The sequence below is a fragment of the Talpa occidentalis genome, unplaced genomic scaffold (genome assembly GCF_014898055.3).
Source record: "Talpa occidentalis isolate TD23 unplaced genomic scaffold, MPIMG_talOcc4v2.1 talOcc4.16, whole genome shotgun sequence".
NCBI classification, from domain to species: Eukaryota; Metazoa; Chordata; class Mammalia; order Eulipotyphla; family Talpidae; genus Talpa; species Talpa occidentalis.
In genome coordinates, this window is record NW_023601653.1 from 34700382 (window position 1) to 34719370 (window position 18989).

Consider the following 18989-nt stretch of genomic DNA (forward strand, 5'->3'; position numbering starts at 1 on the left):
GCTCTGGGGTCTCCTGCAACTCTGAAGTATCTAAGAGGTCAGGTTTAGAAAAAATCTAGGGATATAGGGAATCCCAGTTATTAGGAAGGATTTGTTTTGGTGAGCAACCTGGAATCATAATCAGATCTGTATCTTTTGTGATTTTCTAATTTCTAGAGATACCCCAATGCTGTATATGCTTAATGCCCTAAGTCTACAATCTTAAAAAAGAAAAAGTTCAGTACAAAATTCCAAATTACTTCTTTTTTTTTTTTAATAGAGGCATGCTTTATTTATTTATTTGTTTGTTTGTTTGTTTGTTTGTTTATACATGCACTGGGTACAGTCAGAAGCACGGGAGGGTGAGAGAATTCACCAGAGCCAGAGCAGGGAGCAGAGCAGGCAGAAGGACCGAAGTACACTGCTGAGGGGAGCAGCGGGCGGCAGGAGAGGTCTGCGCGCCATGTGGGGCCCTCCTCCGGTGGCCGGGGAGCAGCCGGGGATCAAACCGGCTCCTCCGGCGCGGGCAGCTTTGCAACCCAGCGCTCAACCGCTGCGCCACCAGGGAGGCCTCCAAATTACTTCTTTTTTTTTTTTTTTTTTTAAATAATAAATTTTATTTTTATATTCCCCCATACAATTGCAAACGCCCCATTCTGACCCCAATCCTTCCCCTCCCGCCCCCCACCCCCCAAAAAGTGTCTCTGGTTCATAGTTTTTTGTTGATTTTGATTTTCACTTTCTTATATTCATTTTCCTGGTCCCTTATTTAAGTTTTCTAGATTCCTGCTATGAGTGAGACCATCCGGTATTTTTCTTTTTCTTTTTGGCTTATTTCGCTGAGCATGATCCCTTCCAGCGCCATCCATGTTGCTGCAAATTGCATGTGTTTATCTTTTTTGAATGCTGAGTAATATTCCATGGTATATATGTACCACATCTTCTTGATCCAGTCATCTATTTTTGGGCATTTGGGTTGTTTCCAAAGCTTAGCTATTGTAAACAGTGCTGCTATAAACATAGGGGTGCAGGTGCTCTTTGGAATTGATGTTTCTGTGTCCTTTGGGTAAATACCTAGGAGTGGAATTGCTGGATCATATGGAAGCTCTATGTTTAGTAGGTCCAGAAATCTCCACACAGCTCTCCATAGTGGTTGGACCAGTTTGCACTCCCACCAACAGTGCAGAAGAGTTCCTTTTTCTCCACACCCTCGCCAACATTTGTTGTTGCTAGTTTTTTTAATATGTGCCATTCTCACTGGTGTGAGATGGTATCTCATGGTAGTTTTGATTTGCATTTCCCTGATTACAAGTGATGTTGAACATTTTTTCATATGTCTGTTGGCCATTTGCATTTCCTCTTCAGAGAAGTTTCTTTTCAGCTCTTCTGCCCATTTTTTGACTGGGTTATTTTCTTTGTTGTTGCTGAGTCTCATCAGCTCTTTGCAGATTTTTGTGATCAGTCCTTTATCATTAGTGTTGGGTGCAAAAATGTTCTCCCAGTTGGTGGGGTTTATTTTCTGTGAGATTTTCAGCCTTTATCTAGGCATAGCCTGGATATGAATCAGGGTTTGAAAATAAAATCTTACATGAAATTCTAAGATTTGAGTTGGTTTTCTGTCACCTAAAAATGCTTTATTAGAAAAGGAGTTTCTGTGACTAGATGCTACATGATTTTAAAATGGCAAGTTTGGAAGTGAAATAAAATACCAGTTTATTTCACGGGCAGAAGATCCTTAAAGATTTCAAGGAAAATGAATCCGGATTAAGCAAAACATAAGTACAAAAAGCTTCAAATCATGTTTTCATTCTTCATTTTTGCCTTGCAGATCCTTTACCTCCTGCTAGATTTGAAGTGAGTCAAGAGGAGACTACTTCAACCAGCTTGCATGTTTGGTGGACACCTTCTTCTGGAAAAGTCTCTTGGTATGAGGTGCAGTTATTTGATGATAACCAAAGGATCCAAGTTCAAGAAAGTACTTTATGGAATGAATACACATTTTTTAACCTCACTGCTGGTAATAAATACAATATTGCCATCACAGCTGTTTCTGGAGATAAACATTCCTCTACGATTTATATCAATGGATCAACAGGTAACACCTGCTTACCGATAGTTGAGAATTTCATGGTCTTTGCTCCTTTTGAAGTTACATTGAACTCAAGAAAGGGGAGTCAAAATGCCCCCAGATGATGGAGAAATATATAGATAATAGATAATTGATAGATGTTAATGACTGATCAATAGATCAGTCAACAGATGTTTGTTGCTGCTTTGCGGTTCCAAAGGTGGAATAGGAATGGGGGACATGGTTTTATGAGGGGCAGGGAAGGAGACATTGTGACCATGGGTCAAGAGACATTTGCATCAGCAAAGGATGATGGTATCACAGGCAGAGTTATCCTGAGACCGCCATGGAGGTAGACACATAATCAGGTCAACAGCGGCCTAGGTGTCCCTGGGCCTGCCTCGTGATACGAGCTATACTCCATAAGTAATCAAGGATTGCTCTGCTGTGATTTGTAGATAGCAAATAGGTCACAATTGCCCATGAGTGGCCAGCTCATAGGAACCCACAAACAGATACAGATAAATCTTGGGTGATACACTGGGAAGACTGAAAATATTGAGGTGTTGCTAAGCTGCTAACTTGCCACCTGATTTGAATAAGTCATAGAACTTCTCTGGAGCTGGAATCTTCTCCAGAAGGAAGTAGCTCCTTCCAAATGGTTTTTCTAACTGAAATCCTAGGCAATTGTATTTTCAGCTTCATTGTCTAAGATGTCACCATAAAATTTAGTGTTTAAATGTTTTCCTCCTTTGCAAAGTCTTCTCTTAACACCAAGTCATGATGTGCCCTAAATATTTCTATGTTTGGAACAAGTCTTTGGTCTCTTGACTCGGTGGGAATTACATCAACTCTTGCACCCACACATCCTGACACTGATGACCTGTGATCACTTCCTTCCATAAAATCCTGTCCTTATCATTCCCCCCACCTCATTTTGTCTCCTATTTTATCTCTCTCTTTCCATTTTTCTTTCTCTATAGTTTTTTTCTTTTTCTCTTCATTTTACTGCTATTCCACATCATACTTTAATAGCACAGACTACCTATTAAGTGGGGGAATAGGCGAGTAAATTGATGATGTAGCTTTAGTCTGTAGACTTTGAAAAGAGCATTAATCCAGGTTCCAGTGAAATTTCCAGAATGCTGTTTTCATTACTGTTAGATGAACATTTCATTACTGTTAAATGAACATTACATTACAGTTTTCATTACACAAGTTATATATACAGAGAAGCATGAATGAATGTGTGATTTCTACTTATAGGTGTTTATGTCTCCTGTAAGGAAATTATAAATGACACTCAGAAATGCATTTTATTCCACTAGTGCCATCCCCAGTGAAAGATATTGATGTTTTAGCGAAAACTAATTCTCTCCTGATTTCCTGGACCCATGGCTTTGGGAATGTGGAAAAGTACCAGCTGATGCTTATGGATAAAGGGATCTTAGTTCATAGCATGATTGTGGACAGATCCGCTACTTCCTACACTTTTCAAGGACTAACGCCTGGCCACCTCTATAATCTCACCATTGTGACTGAGGCCGCAGGGCTGCAAAACTACAGGTGGAAACTAGCCAGGACAGGTAAGTTCTCCTAGCTAGCTGAACAAGAGTAAAGCTCAATTCAAAGAAATGCTTTTAGAACAAGGCATATTAACTAATTTAGATCATGGTAATATTGGACAAATTAGAATTCATATACGTTATAGGAGGCTCTTAATATGTGATATATCCACTTTTCTATGAGAGAGACTGTATTCTCTTGGCAACATTTTGAAATAGGCAGTTAGTCCCCCATAAAGCCTCAGTTTCTCTTTTTAATATGCCAATCTCTTTGATAAGGATTCCTACTTCTTTCTCTTAAGCAGACATCCACAGCCTTTGTGATATCATTCCTAGTGAAAAAAGATTACTTTTCTCAGTGCTATTCAAAGACGTGCACCTATGAAACAGCCATTTCCCAAGCCCTCTATCCATAAAACATGTGCTGAGACCCAACACTACAAAATCTGTTTTCATAGCTGACATAACCTGATAAATTAATCTGTGCTAAGTTTTAATGAATAATTCATCACACATTCATTCACTCAATTAAGTATAAACTATACACTAGGCATTATGGTTCTAACAGTGTCAAGAAAGATAGTCTTTGCCTTCATGGAGCTTATATTCTAGTGGATTCTAATACTTCTGGTGGGTGTAATATATTAATAAATCTCTCATGGTAAGATACCTAATTTTAAGAGAAATTCTAAAAATACATAATATTTAGGAAATTATTCCAGTGGGGAGAGTTCCTGGAATAATAGAAGGTTGGTAGAAAAAATATTGGGGGATAAACATACTTTTACATACCTTTCATAACACATACCCCAGAGGTATTGACTTTTCCAACAAAAGTGGTACCATGTATATTAAAAATTACTTATGTGTATCAAGAGCAATTTACACTTCTAAATGGTCAATGCAAAATCAGTGTGGCATGCCCACTCTTTTAGGGAAGTGTTGCCAACTTATATCATGTCTTTAGTGAGGCCCAAAATTATATGGCAAAAGCCTCACTAAAAGGTAAAAAATATTCTCCAAAGTGTCTCTCACTGGTAATCATTACTCATTGATGAAATAATGACACAGTTCTAAAGCTTTAACTTTATCATGATTTAAAATAAAAAAAATGAAGAGTGTTTAGCACACAGAATTTTGAACTAGAAAGGACCATTTTAGGTCTTTTTACCAAACGCTTCTCTACCAATGAGGACTCCTGGGCTCGGAGGCAGCTGCATCAGTCCTGACTACCACGATCTTGCTCTTTTCATTCACCAGACAGTCTTTGGTTTTTGCAATATTATTTTGCCTCATGAAGTGCTACTTTCTTCTGAGCAGAGAGTGTGGCTGATAGGGATTAAAATGCAGGTCAAAATTTAACCAAAAGACTTATAAGACATTTGGAGTTACAATCTCTCTTCCACTTTTTCCAAATTAGCCCCCATGGAAGTCTTAAATCTGAAGGTGACAAATGATGGCACTTTGACCTCTCTAAAAGTCAAATGGCAAAGACCTTCTGGAAATGTGGATTCCTACAACATTACCTTGTCTCATCAAGGGACCATCAAAGAATCCAGAATATTAGCACCCCAGGTTACTGAAACCCACTTTAAAGATTTAATCCCTGGACGTCTTTATCAAGTTACCATCAGCTCACTTTCTGGTGAATTGTCTGCTCCAAAGATGGCAATGGGCAGAACAGGTGAGTCTAGGACTCTTAGATCAAACTAAGTTAGAACAAAAACACACTTCCTACCATGGAAATTATCGGTCTCCATGACTGAGGGTGTCTATGGGTCAGGACCCATATGCAGAATTAAGCAGAGGGGTAATTGCTTTCATCTGAGTTATTTAAGCAAATGTGTTTGGATTAATTCCTGGATGACATTCCTGATTGGCTCTGCTCTGTGCTATTTCATGTCTCACTACTTAAGTAGCATAAATGCATTAGCATTGACACCAATGAATAAAACATATCTGATCAGCTCTTACAATGAGGGCCAGTTTAGCACTTAGCCATTTCTGTTTTTCATAAATTATTTTATTACTTTTTTTCACCAAACATTTATCTAGTGCTTTCTATGTGTAAATTACTATGTGCTATATGTAATATGAACTTTGGAACTTGTTAGAATGCCAGGGTTAGTAAATTATGTCGTCTGACTAAATCTGGCCCATGGCCTGTTTTTATATAGGTCAAAGCTAAAATTGCTTTTTGTATTTTCAAAGGGTTATAAAAAGGAAAAGTATGAAACGTAGCTTATGTGTGGCCTGCAAAACCTGAAATATTGAAATATTCATATCTTACTGTTTAGCCTGTTATCAAAAAAAAAGTTTTCTGACTCTTTTAAGGAGGTTACATTTTAATCACACAAATGAAGAATATATACACAAAAAGATAAAAATAGTACATTTTAATAGTGGTGATTGTATTGATATTTTCATATATCAGACACTGACTAAATACTTTAGACCATTATTTCATTTAATTCCCACAACAAAATCATAGAGGAGCTCTGATATTATCATTTTACAGATAATTGCAGAGGTCAAATAATGTGTCCATAGTCATTCAATTAGTAAGTGGTGGAACTGGAATTTAAACCAGAATGTCTGATTCCAGAGTCCATTCTCTGTGCCTTTTGAGATCCTAGGAAAGAGCCACAGGGCTAGAAAGAAAAGAACAAATTCTCTTTCAAAAGACCAGCAAAGACTTAGCGAGAGGAACTGACTTTAACTGGTACCTAAGAAATGTGAAATTCTGGGCAACTGAAGAGGAAAGGAGAAAGACATTTGAGGTGAAAGGTACAATATAAGCAAAGGCATGGAGGCAGAAGTGCCCAGGAGACTTACAGGTCTGCAGAATATGAGCCAGAGCCAGCATTCCAGGAGGTGGGAATGGAGGGCAAGTGGCTGCCAGGAGTAGTCAGCGTTAAGACTGCAAGGAAATGGATGGCGCTGGAAGGGATCATGCTCAGCGAAATAAGCCAGAAGGAAAAGAAAAATACTGGATGGTCTCACTCATAGCAGGAATCTAGAAAACTTAAATAAGGGACCAGGAAAAAGAATAACTATAAGAAAGTAAAAATCAAAATCAACAAACAACTATGAACCAGAGACACTCTATGGGGGTGGGGGGGGCAGGGAAAGAAGTTACTGGGGTCAAAATAAGGGGGTTGTAATTGTATGGGGAATACAAAAATAGAATTTAAATTAAAAAAAAAGATACAAAAAAAAAAAGACTTCAGGGAAATGGTGTCAGATTTTGGATAGCCACAGCTGCTAAGCCAAGGACTTGATGTTTTGCTCTGTAATTAATGAAGACACCTTGAATGTTTTTGAGAAAAGGAATAATGAGATTGGTGCTATGTTGCTAGAAGATTAATCTTTTCATTTGGAAAAGAAAGACAGGAACGTTTCATAACCACGATTTCCAGTATCTTTCTCTTCCAAAAGATGCCACATCCGTCAATGTCACCGTTATTAAAAGCAACATCAATATTGTCCCTAGGGCTGTTGTGCTATCAATAAAACAGTGTTTTTATCACTGGGTTATTAACGGTGCTATAGAAGATTGCATGATGATGTATTACTGAAATGATTTTGGCTTATACATCGGTAAGTGTCAGATGTCTCCAAAATGAGAAAAGAACATTCATTTGCTACCCACAAAGACCAGGAAAGGTCAGAAATGCTTTACATTGCACATACTAGGTATCTTATTTACTGTAACCTAAGAAAAATAAGTAAGTTCTTATTTTTGGTTTTTGGTTATCTCCTTTTTGACATCATTTCTCTATTTAGTTCCAGAGAAAGTTGGGAACCTGGAGGCAAACAGCAATGGTTCCACGAGGTCCCTAGTAGTGAGCTGGTCGCCCCCTGCTGGAGATTGGGAGCAGTACCGTGTCCTGCTCTTCAATGAGTCTTTGGTGCTTCTTAACACCACGGTGGGAAAGGACAAAACACACTATGCTATAAATAATATGGGACTCATCCCGGGAAGACAGTATGAAGTAGAAGTCACTGTTGAGAGTGGAAATCTGAGGAACTCTAAGCGTTGCCAAGGCAGGACAGGTAAGCAAATATCTATATTCATGGACCCTTAATTTGGTCTCTCTCCCAATCATCTCAGGTAATTATCGATGCTGTATCCCAGAAATCTCTGTATTTGAGATATTAAACACAGACAGAAATAAGATCGGTAACATTTGTTAAATTAAGCTGAAAATCACTTCCGCTGATTACTCCATAATTTTATAAAAGAGAAACATTTTAAACACCAAAAATATTGGAGGGAAATTATCTGAATGAAGATTATTCTTTCCCACAAAAGAAAGGTAGTTGACAACCTTGTGTGATCAGTATTAATGGCCTTGACCTCATGTTGACTAGTGTGGGAACCAAGGAAGGTTATTAAGTGCAAAGGAGAAAGAGGATTCTAAGATAAGAGTTTTTGGTACTCTTGCCGTCAGCACTGTTTTGTGATTCCTTGGGTATGCCACAGCCTCTCTCAGCCTTTTCCTCAATTTCCAAGTTGCTGTTCCCAAGCTCAATGTTTTTATGCAAATCTTGTGACATAGAATACTCCATTTTTAGTGTAAAACTCAAGTATCTGCTCTTAGTCTTCCCTGATAATAAGGAAATAATTACATTGACTCAATATTCTTCTTAGAAAGACATGAAAAAGTAGCCTGAGACACCTACTTAGCTTTTCAACTGTGTCTTCCAGCAATTTCTTCATTTTCCAAAAATTAATATGCATTGAATGATGGTCAAAGACCTCAAAAGCTTAAACCAAATCACTTTAGTATTTCATACAACATGCATCTATCTGCTCCAGTATTATTTCACTCACCTCAAATAATTTGAAAATAGTTCAAGGGACAGTAGGGGTTCACAGCATGTTAACATAATTCATTTTTTATTGTGAATTGTATTATTGTATAATTGATATAAAATTGGTTTACATTATTGTAATTTCTAGCAGTTTTAGCCTCAAACCACTACAGATGAATATTTTCACATCATACCCATCACCAAAGCCCCAATAATCCTCCTTAATGCTCCATTGGATTCCCTGCCCCCTCACCACCCTCCCTCCCATAGCCTCAGTTTTGCAATCAGATGTCAAGAGTTTGTTACAGTTTTGGTTTTGTCTTGATATATATCTTAAGAGAATTTTTCTCAAACTGTATCTCTAGATGAATAAGCTGAAGTAGGCTTTGATGTAAACAATCCAATTCATTTCTACATATTGAATAGGAAAGATACAGATTTAGGGAGTTAATTAGAATGGAATTGTAGAAAAACTCTTGGATGCACAAGTCACAATATAATTTTATATACTTGGTTGTTCCATAATTTGGTTTCTCTTTTACCAACAATTTACTTTTAATGTCTTCTAGAAATTAAAATAATAAGACTCTTTAAAGAAATGGAAACAATTTCAATTCTTTGGATAATGGCAGTACTTAACCATTACTATTTGTCGGTTATAATGCTATTATTTTTCCTTTTATGGGCACATTAATGTCCCTCCTTAGAAATGAAGGGGACTAGCACCCACTCTTTCCAAACTATGAGGAGGGAACAAAAATCTTAACTCCACTTATATACTTAAACATGAACCTTTCTCTGTGGTTTTTGAGGATGACAAGATTAATTCAATATTTTTGTATGATAGAATTCATATAAAGACATGAACATCCATGAAGAAATAATATGGTCAAAAAAATGATCCAGTAAAGTGTTTTCCTTTTTTTGTTAAGTTATATTGCTGAGGTAGTGTTGATATACATCACAATCTATGTCTTAGGGGTATAGCTTCACACCTCTTCAAATGTATGTTATTTCACTACATCTACCACCAGAACCCCAGTAATCCTCCATTGGACCTCCGCTTTCCCCTTTGTCTCACCCCACCACCTTAGTCATAGTCTAATGGGCTCTTACCCCTCCTGTTTTTACCCTACCCCCTACCCCTCCCATTTCCACCCAGGATGCCTCAAGGTTTGTCTTTGTCTGACCTTTGATTTGTTTGTTTGCTTGTCTGACCTTTATATTCCACACTTAAGTGAAACTATCTGGTATTTATCTTTCTCTTTCTGGCTAATTTTGCTTAGCATAATCCTTCCCATTTCTATCCATGTTGCTACAAATGGCATGAGTTTATCTTTTTTGATCACTGAGTAGTGTTCCATTGTGTATATATATCACATCTTCTTGATCCATTCTTCTGTTTAGGGGAATCTGTTGAGGAACGAGTTCTTTATATTCTCCTTTGTTTTTTTAGCTGCTTGAGATGAGTCCTCAAAGTTGTTTCTGAAGTTTATGTCATGGAGTTTTATTTTCCCTATGTTTTCTTCTATAAATGTATGGTTTCAGGTCTTATATTCAAGTTTGTTATCCATTTGGAATGCAAAATAGTGGTCTAGTTTCATTCTTTTGCATGTGGCTGTCCATTTTTCCCAATACCATTTATAAACAAGGCTTTCTATACTTCACCCCTTTATCATAGAGTAGCCCATAGATATTCCATAAATTTTCTTTGTAATCCTTTTGGTTATAGTACTTGAACAAAGTTTTATGTGATTAGTGTTTTTCCCTTAATGTTTATAAGCATTCAGGAAAGAAATGCTGAACTGGAATACACCTGTAAGTGGAAGAGAACAGCTCTCTAAAGAACACTCAAGTATATGAGACAATCAGTGATCCAGTCTCCATTGGTTTATTTTAGCTCCTTTGGCCGTCCTCCAGCTTCGTGTCAAACATGCCAATGAAACCTCACTGGGCATCATGTGGCAGGCCCCTGTCGCAGAATGGGAGAAATACATCATCTCACTAGCCGACAGAGACCTCTTACTCATCCACAAGTCACTCCCCAAAGATGCCAAAGAATTTACTTTCACTGACCTGATACCCGGACGAAAATACATAGCTACAGTCACTAGTATTAGTGGAGACTTAAAAAATTCATCTTCAACAAAAGGAAGAACAGGTAACATTCTTTATAAATTTTAGATTCTAAAAGTATCTTGTCTACTGAATTGCTTAACACTCCACATTCACTGTTAAGTACGTGCCTATTGTGTACTTACCGGGCATTATTTTATGGATCCTTTTTATTGTTTGTTTTCTGTTTTACTTACTTCAGCTTTTTTCTTTATTATTTTGTCTTTATTTCATCTTTTTACTTTGGGTTTATTTTGCTAAAATTAAAACAGAGCAGAGAACAACCTTTCCAAGGAATTTTCCTGCAACAGAGACCAGAGGTAGGCAGCCTATGAGAGAGGGGATTAATTTTTAAGGAAAGAAGAAATAACATGTTGTGTGCTGACATGAATGTTCTAGAAGACAGTGGAATGGTGATGATGTACAGAAAGAGGGAAAAATTGCTGCGGTTATACTATGAGTAAGCAAGAGGTATTGGGAGCTAGAGGACCAGTGAAGGAATTGGCTTTAGACAGGAACATGAGCTTTTTAATTATAAGATCAACTAGGACGAGATCTATGGGTGCAAATGCCAGTAGGTAGGCAGAAGTCAACGCATGCAGTTATCTTTTGGTAACTAATTTTCTCGTTACCAATTTCTTTACTAAGAGTTTTTAGGAACAAACTGTTAACACTTTTGTTTTTCTGGGTATGTTTTGCGATAGCTCAATCTTAAAGTATATTGTCCCTGGGTTACAATTCTATATTGAAAGTTGTTTTCTCTTAGGATATCAGTGATATTTTCTAGTTGCTTTGACTTTTATTGTTGCTGTTGAATAGTCAGCTGTCAGTCTAATTTTAATTTCTCTGGGTAATCTGTGTGTTTACTATGACTGCTTTTAAGATCTACTTTATCCCATTGCTATTCTGTGGTTTCACAGCAATGATCTAAGATCTTTTTTTTTAATTTTTAATTTTTTTTACATCTTTGTTCATTTTTTTGAAGATTTATTTATTTATGCATACAAGAGCTGGGATACAGGCCAGAGATGCGGGGGATGAGAGGATTCACCAGAGACAGAGTGGGGAACAGAGAGGCAGACTGACTGAAATACACTGCTGAGGGGAGCAGTGGGTGAGTCAGGAGAGGTCTGCCTCTTCATGTGGGTTGCTCCCTGGCCAGCCAGGGATTGATCTCGTGCTGCAGAGGCTGCGGATTGCTTCATAGTGTGGTGCTTAACCCCTTGCGCCACCGGGGAGGCCCCATCGTTCATTTTTAGTTGTAGTCCTCATAGAGTTTCCTTCACCAATGCACCCGTGCACCATCACCACAGTCCCCTGTGCTCCTCCCTCCCTCCCTCTTATCCCTCTCCCTCCTCCTCCCCTGTGGGATGTCTCTGATTTATAATTGTCTATTTTTGATATGTTATGTTTTGTATTGTTATTATTTTTTTACATTGATGTAAGATCATTTATTTTTATTTTAGTTAAGTTTTGTTATCTTGCTTCATATTATGGGAATTTCTGTACTTCCAGATTGTATTTTTCATCAATCCAGAAATTTCTCCACCATTAACTCTAATATTACCTCTTGCTTCTTTCCATGTATTTGCTCTATGGGCTATAGTTTGGGTAATTCAGCTCTTTATATTTGTTCATTAATTCTTTCCTTGTCTCTGTTTAATCTATTTTTAAATCCATCTATTGAGTTTTAAATTTTAATTGTTATGTTCTTCACTTTCAAGTAGTGTCTTTGGTTCTCTTCCAAATGTGTTTTGTGCTCTTTTGTGCTTTAGTACTCTTTCCATCTCTTCCTTTATTGCAAGAAGCAAATTGACAATTTTCATTTTACATTCTATGATAATTACACTATCTGAAATCAGGAGTTCAAGCCTGTCGTCTATTGGTTTTGCTGCCTTTTGCTCATGGTGCTTTTACTTGCTAAATGTTTGTGATTTTTTTACTGTAAATTCATCTACTTTGGAATTTTATTCTTTGGGGATTCTTTGAGAACTTGTCTGAAGTTGGTTTACAGAAAAACATTTCCTTTCATTTGAGTCTTTCAGCTGTGCAAGACTATTGTCAATGTGGTATAGGGAAGAAAAGGGAATATTTATTTTATTTATACTTTGATTGTAACCTTTCAAGATTCAGTGTTATACAGGGTCACCTATTAGGCTCCTTAGCTTGGGAAACCCCTACACTTTTTCTCCTACTCCAGATTCTATAAAGCTATAAAATCACAAATTAAATTTGTGTTTGAAAGACACTCTCAAGATGAAAGTCTGCTTCAGTGATCCAGTTACCTTATTATTACTTACTTTTGGGTCTCAGAATTTCTTAGATTCTTGACCATTCATTCTTGCATTTACATTTTTATTTTACTCAAAATGTTTTACTCAAAATTTTTATTTTACTCAAAAAGTTTTATTTATTGAGAAGGTTTTCATGTTATTTAGTTCACCATACTTGCTACCAGAAATAGAAGTCCTAGGCACCATTTTATACCTAAGATCATTTTTTTTTTTCATTTCTACAACTCTTCTGACAAATACATCTTTATTTTTTTAAAGAGACTTTTTTTTAAAGATTCATTTATTTATGCTTACAAGAGCTGGGGTACAGGCCAGAGTTGCAGGAGGTGAGAAGATTCACCAGAGACAGAGTGGGGAACAGAACAGGCAGATTGACTGAAATACACTGCTGAGGGGAGCAGTGGACAAGTCAGGGGAGGTCTGCTGCGCCATGTGGGTTGCTCCCTGGCTGCCTGAGGATTGAACTCTTGCTGCAGAGGCTGCGGACAGCTTCATGGATTGTGTCTTAATCCCTTGTGCCACCAAGGAGGCCCCCAAATACAGCTTCACAGGTTGCGTCTTAACCCCTTGCACCACCAGAGAGCCCCAGTTTATAGTTTCTTACAAATACATCTTTTAAACTGGGCCTCCCTTGTGGCACAAGGGATTTAGATGCAACCTGTGAAGCTGTCCACAGCCTCTGCAGCACAAGTTCAATCCCCGCCGGCCAGAGAGCAGCCCACATGGCACAGCAGACCTCTCCTGACTCGCCCGTTGCTTCCCTCAGCAGTGTGTTTCAGTTGTTCTGCCTATTCTGTTTCCCACTACAGCAGACCTCTCCTACTTGCCCGCTGCTCCCCTCAGTAGTGTACTTCAGTCAGTCTGCCTGTTCTGTTCCCCACTCTGTCTCTAGTGAATCCTCTCACCCCACACACCTCTGGCCTGTACCCAGCTCTTGTATGCATAAATAAATAAATCTTTAAAAAATAAATAATTTTTTGAAAGAAAAAAAGAAATTATCAAACTGTTTTCCCAAGTGATCATACAATTTTACATTGTCATCGACAATATATGAAGTTTCCAGTTTCTCCATATCCTCAGCAGCACTTGGTATTGTCAGCTATGTGGGTTTGTTTTGTTTTGTTTTTAATTCTAATAAGTGTGTAGTGGTATCATGTGATTTTGCTTTTCCCTAAGTGACGGTTCTGAGCAAATTTTTATATGCTTATTGACCACCTATATTTATCATTTGGGGGTAAATTTTCAAGTATTTTACCTGTTTTTAATAGGGTTGTTTGTTTTTTTATCCTTAAAGAAAGATTGAGAATTCTTTTTTTAAATTGAAGTAACATTGAGTTATAAAATTATAGAAGTTTCAGGTATGCATTATTCAAAATCAATGTGTATGGACTACATTAAGTTCACCACTAGATACAAACATTCATTCATAAGTTACTACACATGCATCAGAAGATTCAGTTATAATTATAAATTTTAAAAAGAAAACAAAGGAGCCAAAACAATTTTAAAAAAGAACAAAATTGGAGAAACAGTGTCATCGGTTTCAAGATTTACTAGAAAGGTACCTGGCCTCTACCCCTGTCTTTATAATTACAATTACAACTGATTCTTCTGATGCTTATTAATGCATGTTTGTATCTTAATCCAAAAGTCAATGAATACTGAGAAGGGGTGTGCCAATATATCAATGCCTTCTATTATCATAATTCAGGAAAGAAACAAAGAAAATGTGTGTTATCAAGTACCAATTTCAAAGATTGAAAGATGGATAGGCTAGACATCACAGTAGTTGTTGACTAGGAAAAGGACACAGGATCACGGGTTAGACAGATCAGACTTTGGTCCAGGTTGACTATTTGTTAGCACTGTGATATAGACTAAGATATTTACATTTTATGATTCTTGGTTTCCTTCTTAGTAAAGGGAATAACGGAGAATAAAGCAATTCAGTAAAGGGAGCTTTGAATGAGCATCAAATAAATAATCTCTGTAAAGCACAGATGCCATAACTAGTACATTCAGAAGTTATTATTATACAAGAATATAACTTACATTATTATAACATTTTATGTATAATAATAATCCTCCTGAGAATATATCAGTAAAGAATTGCTCAGTTTTCTAGACTACAACTTCATCATCAGGTTGAAAGAATTTCCTTATTGTGCCCCTGACAACCATCATCTTAGATAGGTCACATGTCTTTGAGTTGTCCTGCGGTGAGGCCAGGAAAGATCACATTCAGTAAGCAATCTTCAAAAATGAAGCCTTTTGTTATTTAAAAATTACAATAAAAACTACCTTAATAGGCTTGTGCTATCTCATTCTTGTAGTAAAATAATTTTCATCTCTGTAGGGGAGTAGTTCTCCATATATTAGAGGAAACAGCTGAATTTTTTAGCATTTTCACAACTTTCTATTTTTCACTCATTTCTGTTATAGTTCTTAAGATAACTAAGCGTCATCTGCTTTTTCTTCTCTGTGTGTCTACTGTGTTTAGTGCCTGCCCAAGTGACCGGCTTGCATGTAGGCAACCAAGGGACAACGAGCAGTTTGTTTACTAACTGGACCCGGGCTCTGGGCGACATAGAGTTCTACCAAGTCTTACTGATCCATGAAAATGTCGTCATCAAAAATGAAAGTGTGCCCAGTGAGACCAGCAAGTATAGCTTCCACTCCCTCAAATCCGGGAGCCTCTACTCCGTGGTGGTTACCACTGTAAGCGGAGGGATCTCTTCTCGCCAGGTGGTGGTGGAGGGAAGGACAGGTAAGATGGTGTCTGTGAGCTACAGATCAGAGCACAAGGCACCTCCAGAGAGTATGCTACAATTTTTATTTATTTATTTGCAACTGGTTTTTTGTTTGTTTTTTTAAAAAGATTTATGTATTTATGCATACAAGAACTGGGGTGCAGGCCAGAGATTAGGGGGGTGAGAGGATTCACCAGAGACAGAGTGGGGAACAGAACAGGCAGATTGACCAAAGTACACTGCTGAGGGCAGCAGCGGACCAGTCAGGCGAGGTCTGCTGTGCCAAGTGGGTTGCTCCCTGCCCAGCAGGGGATCGAGCTTGTGCTGTAGAGGCTGCGGATTGCTTCATAGTGCGGTGCTTAACCCCTTGGGCCATCAGGGAGGCCCTATTCTACAATTTAAAACGTCTTAAAGTAGACCACCTCTAATGTTCTTGAAAGCCAAGTTTCATTACCATCCAGTGACACATTGCTCTCCTGGGAATGGAAATTAGGTGTGGGTGAGGGGAGGAGAGAATCAATTCTGAATTTTCTAAAATCTCCAATAAAGGTGTCAGAACTCCTAGATAAACCTTTGTGATGACATGGTGGTCATTTGATTCCTAACCTTATCCCCTTATTTGGTGGATTTTTTTTTTTAATGTTTATGTCCCAGTTCAGGTAAACAAGTAATGAGATTTTTATTAAACAATAAAATAAAATAAAATCTTCCACTCTCTCTTATGTTTTTGCTTTCAAGACAAAGAAAGGAAATGGTCTCCAATGCCTATGATCAAAAATTGAAATAATAAAATACCCAAATCACATCTATTTTCACAAGCAATATTAAATAAGTGCTTAATACTATCTTCTACCTAAAAAATGTTCCTTGACCTTAAAGAGCTGTCTGTTAAATAGGACAGAAAGCTCAGTAAACAAATAGTGACTGTCAGTGGTGTGGCACCAAAAAAGGAAATCTAATTTTCTACACAACACTCACACATAAATAAACAAACAATATAAAATATTTATTTCTTTCTCTTTGAAAGAAGAATAATTACATAAATCATAGAAGCTAGATAATTATTAAACTCAGAATCAAGTCTGTGACTTCTCGATTTTAATTTTATATGATTATGATAAGTTGGATTTCAGACTCTTCCTTCATTGTGTTTCCAACACTCAGATACTAAGTATCAAGTGCACATGACACAGATATCTAAAATCTTGAATGTCATAGACTTGATGAGCCCAAAGAATATTAATTTCATTAACTCTTCCAGAAGAACAATTAAGTATTTTTGTTTATTTTTGCTTATTTTAAAGATTTATTTTATTTATGCATACAAGAACTGGGGCATAAGCTAGAGATATGGGGGTTAAGATTATTCACCAGAGACAGAGTAGGGAGCAGAACAGGCAGATCTACTGAAATACACTGCTGAGGGGAGCAGCGGGTGAGCCAGGAGAGATCTGCTTCGCCCTGTGGGTCAGCTCCCTGGCTGGGGATGGAACTCCTGCTGCAATGGCTGGTGATAGCTTGATAGCGCTGAGACTTTAACCCCTGTGCCACCAGGGAGGGCCACAACTAAGTTATTAAAAGATTTACTAACATGTATCTGTATCTCTCATTCTGTGGCAGCTGACACCTTTTTTCTCTTTTAGTGGATATTGACAGGCTCCATCAATGTGGCATAATTGGGCATAGGGTACAGAAAAACTTGAACCAGAAATCAAGAGTCCTAGATTTTGGTCCTGGCCCTGCCCTTCTTATGTCTCTAAGCCTCTATTTTCTAATCCCCATCCCAACACTGGGCATCAGCATAGGGAATGAGAAATAACAAGAAAGTTGAGAAATGGAGCTGAGAAGGACTTGGCATCCAGTTCCCAGGGAGTTACAACTGTATTAGTCAGATTACATTGACTTATTTCCTGCTTACACAACTGGACAACATTGGTGTTCCTGATTGGAGAATTCTCTGGGTTGGTTCTTTTCCAAGCAGTAATTCAGGGAATCTGGCTCCCACCATCTGTGACTCTTCCTTCCTCTGGGTCCCCAGAGTTCTCCCCATTTCTCCAGAGAATGAGAGGTTGGGGGAGGGGGAAGATTAATAGATCTGGAAGTAGACACAGCAGTTCCACCCAGCTTCCATGGATGAGAACACAGTTATGTGGCTACAATTATCTGCAGGGTGGTGGGAAATAGAGGTGTGTGTCCAAGGGGAAAAAGAAGAGGTTTGGTGAGCAGCTGGTCAAACTGCCGTTTGCCATTTTTTCAAACCAGACTGCAGTGCCACAAGAGCCGTCCAACTTTTTTGTTATTGTAACAAATGTGGTGTCTGATGTCACTTTGGTGTCTGATGTCACTTGAAATAAATAGGACGTGTAATTCTTTTTCTACCTATATTTTAATTTTAACAGAAGTATTAGTACTTAACCCATATTATATAAAACAAATAAGAAACAAGACATTCTTTGAAGAATTATCATAATGTTTTTAGTATGGGGCAAAATATGAATAGATATAAATTAGGTTTTTTATTCAAAACACTGAGAGTGCAGATATTATCGTTAGAGAGGAGATACTATATAGAAACAATAACTAGAGATTGTGAAAGCTACCTAGAATAGCAATTTTTGAACATAGTAGATTATAAGATATTTAATGACAAAGTTTTGATAATTTTACCATCTTTCCAAATTACTGAAATATTGATCAGTGCTGATATAATCTGAAAGTCTTCTCACATCTTTCTGCAGAGTTGACACATTTAAATAACCCTCCCAGCTTAGATAAGGTGGCAAAATATTTAAAATTAAGGATATTATATATGCTTCACAGGTCTAACTCTTAACATTCTTCTAAAAGAAAAGCAAGCAACTTTTATTATTATTTTTTTCTTAAACAAGAATTTCTATTCTGGACAAAACTTTTGATAATTGTGTTCTTACTAATGAAACCTTAGCCATTGCAGATATTTCTAGTAGTTGTGGAAACAAACATAATTCTTTTGGGAGCAACCACGAGATGTATAAGACGGTTAGATGGCCAACAGAAGGGAAGGAGAGAGAAAGGAAAGAGAGAGAAGGAAAATTGATCTAAGTATTTTGACTGAAAGGTCAACTTTATATCTAGGAAATGCCCATATACATGAAATAATATTAGCAGATTGTTTGTAAGGCGCTATTTATAATTTGGGGCAATGGATAACTTCTTATAAGTACAAAGAAGACTTTAGGGCTTAAATCACAAAGTCAGAGCATATTAGAATAATAGAAGGATTCTCAGGAGCCATCTAACCAAATTCTGTCTATTATTATGTGATACACTGGGCATTAGTAACTATGAGAAAATATTTAGCTGAAGTTAATAAACTAATGATGAACACAACAGTGCTGTTCATTTGTACTAAAGGATTTTA

General features: G+C 37.4%; 1 protein-coding gene across 2 annotated transcripts in view; it reads left to right on the plus strand.

The window, feature by feature from the left end:
- PTPRB (protein tyrosine phosphatase receptor type B) overlaps positions 1-18989 on the plus strand; it is a 104752-nt gene that overhangs the window by 36241 nt on the left and 49522 nt on the right. For both annotated transcript variants that reach the window (XM_037513992.2, XM_037513994.2), the window contains 6 exons: positions 1808-2074; positions 3376-3633; positions 5033-5296; positions 7399-7668; positions 10331-10591; positions 15340-15606. In XM_037513992.2, the coding sequence (XP_037369889.1) occupies positions 1808-2074; positions 3376-3633; positions 5033-5296; positions 7399-7668; positions 10331-10591; positions 15340-15606 (1587 nt within the window). The remainder of the gene's footprint in view (positions 1-1807; positions 2075-3375; positions 3634-5032; positions 5297-7398; positions 7669-10330; positions 10592-15339; positions 15607-18989) is intronic.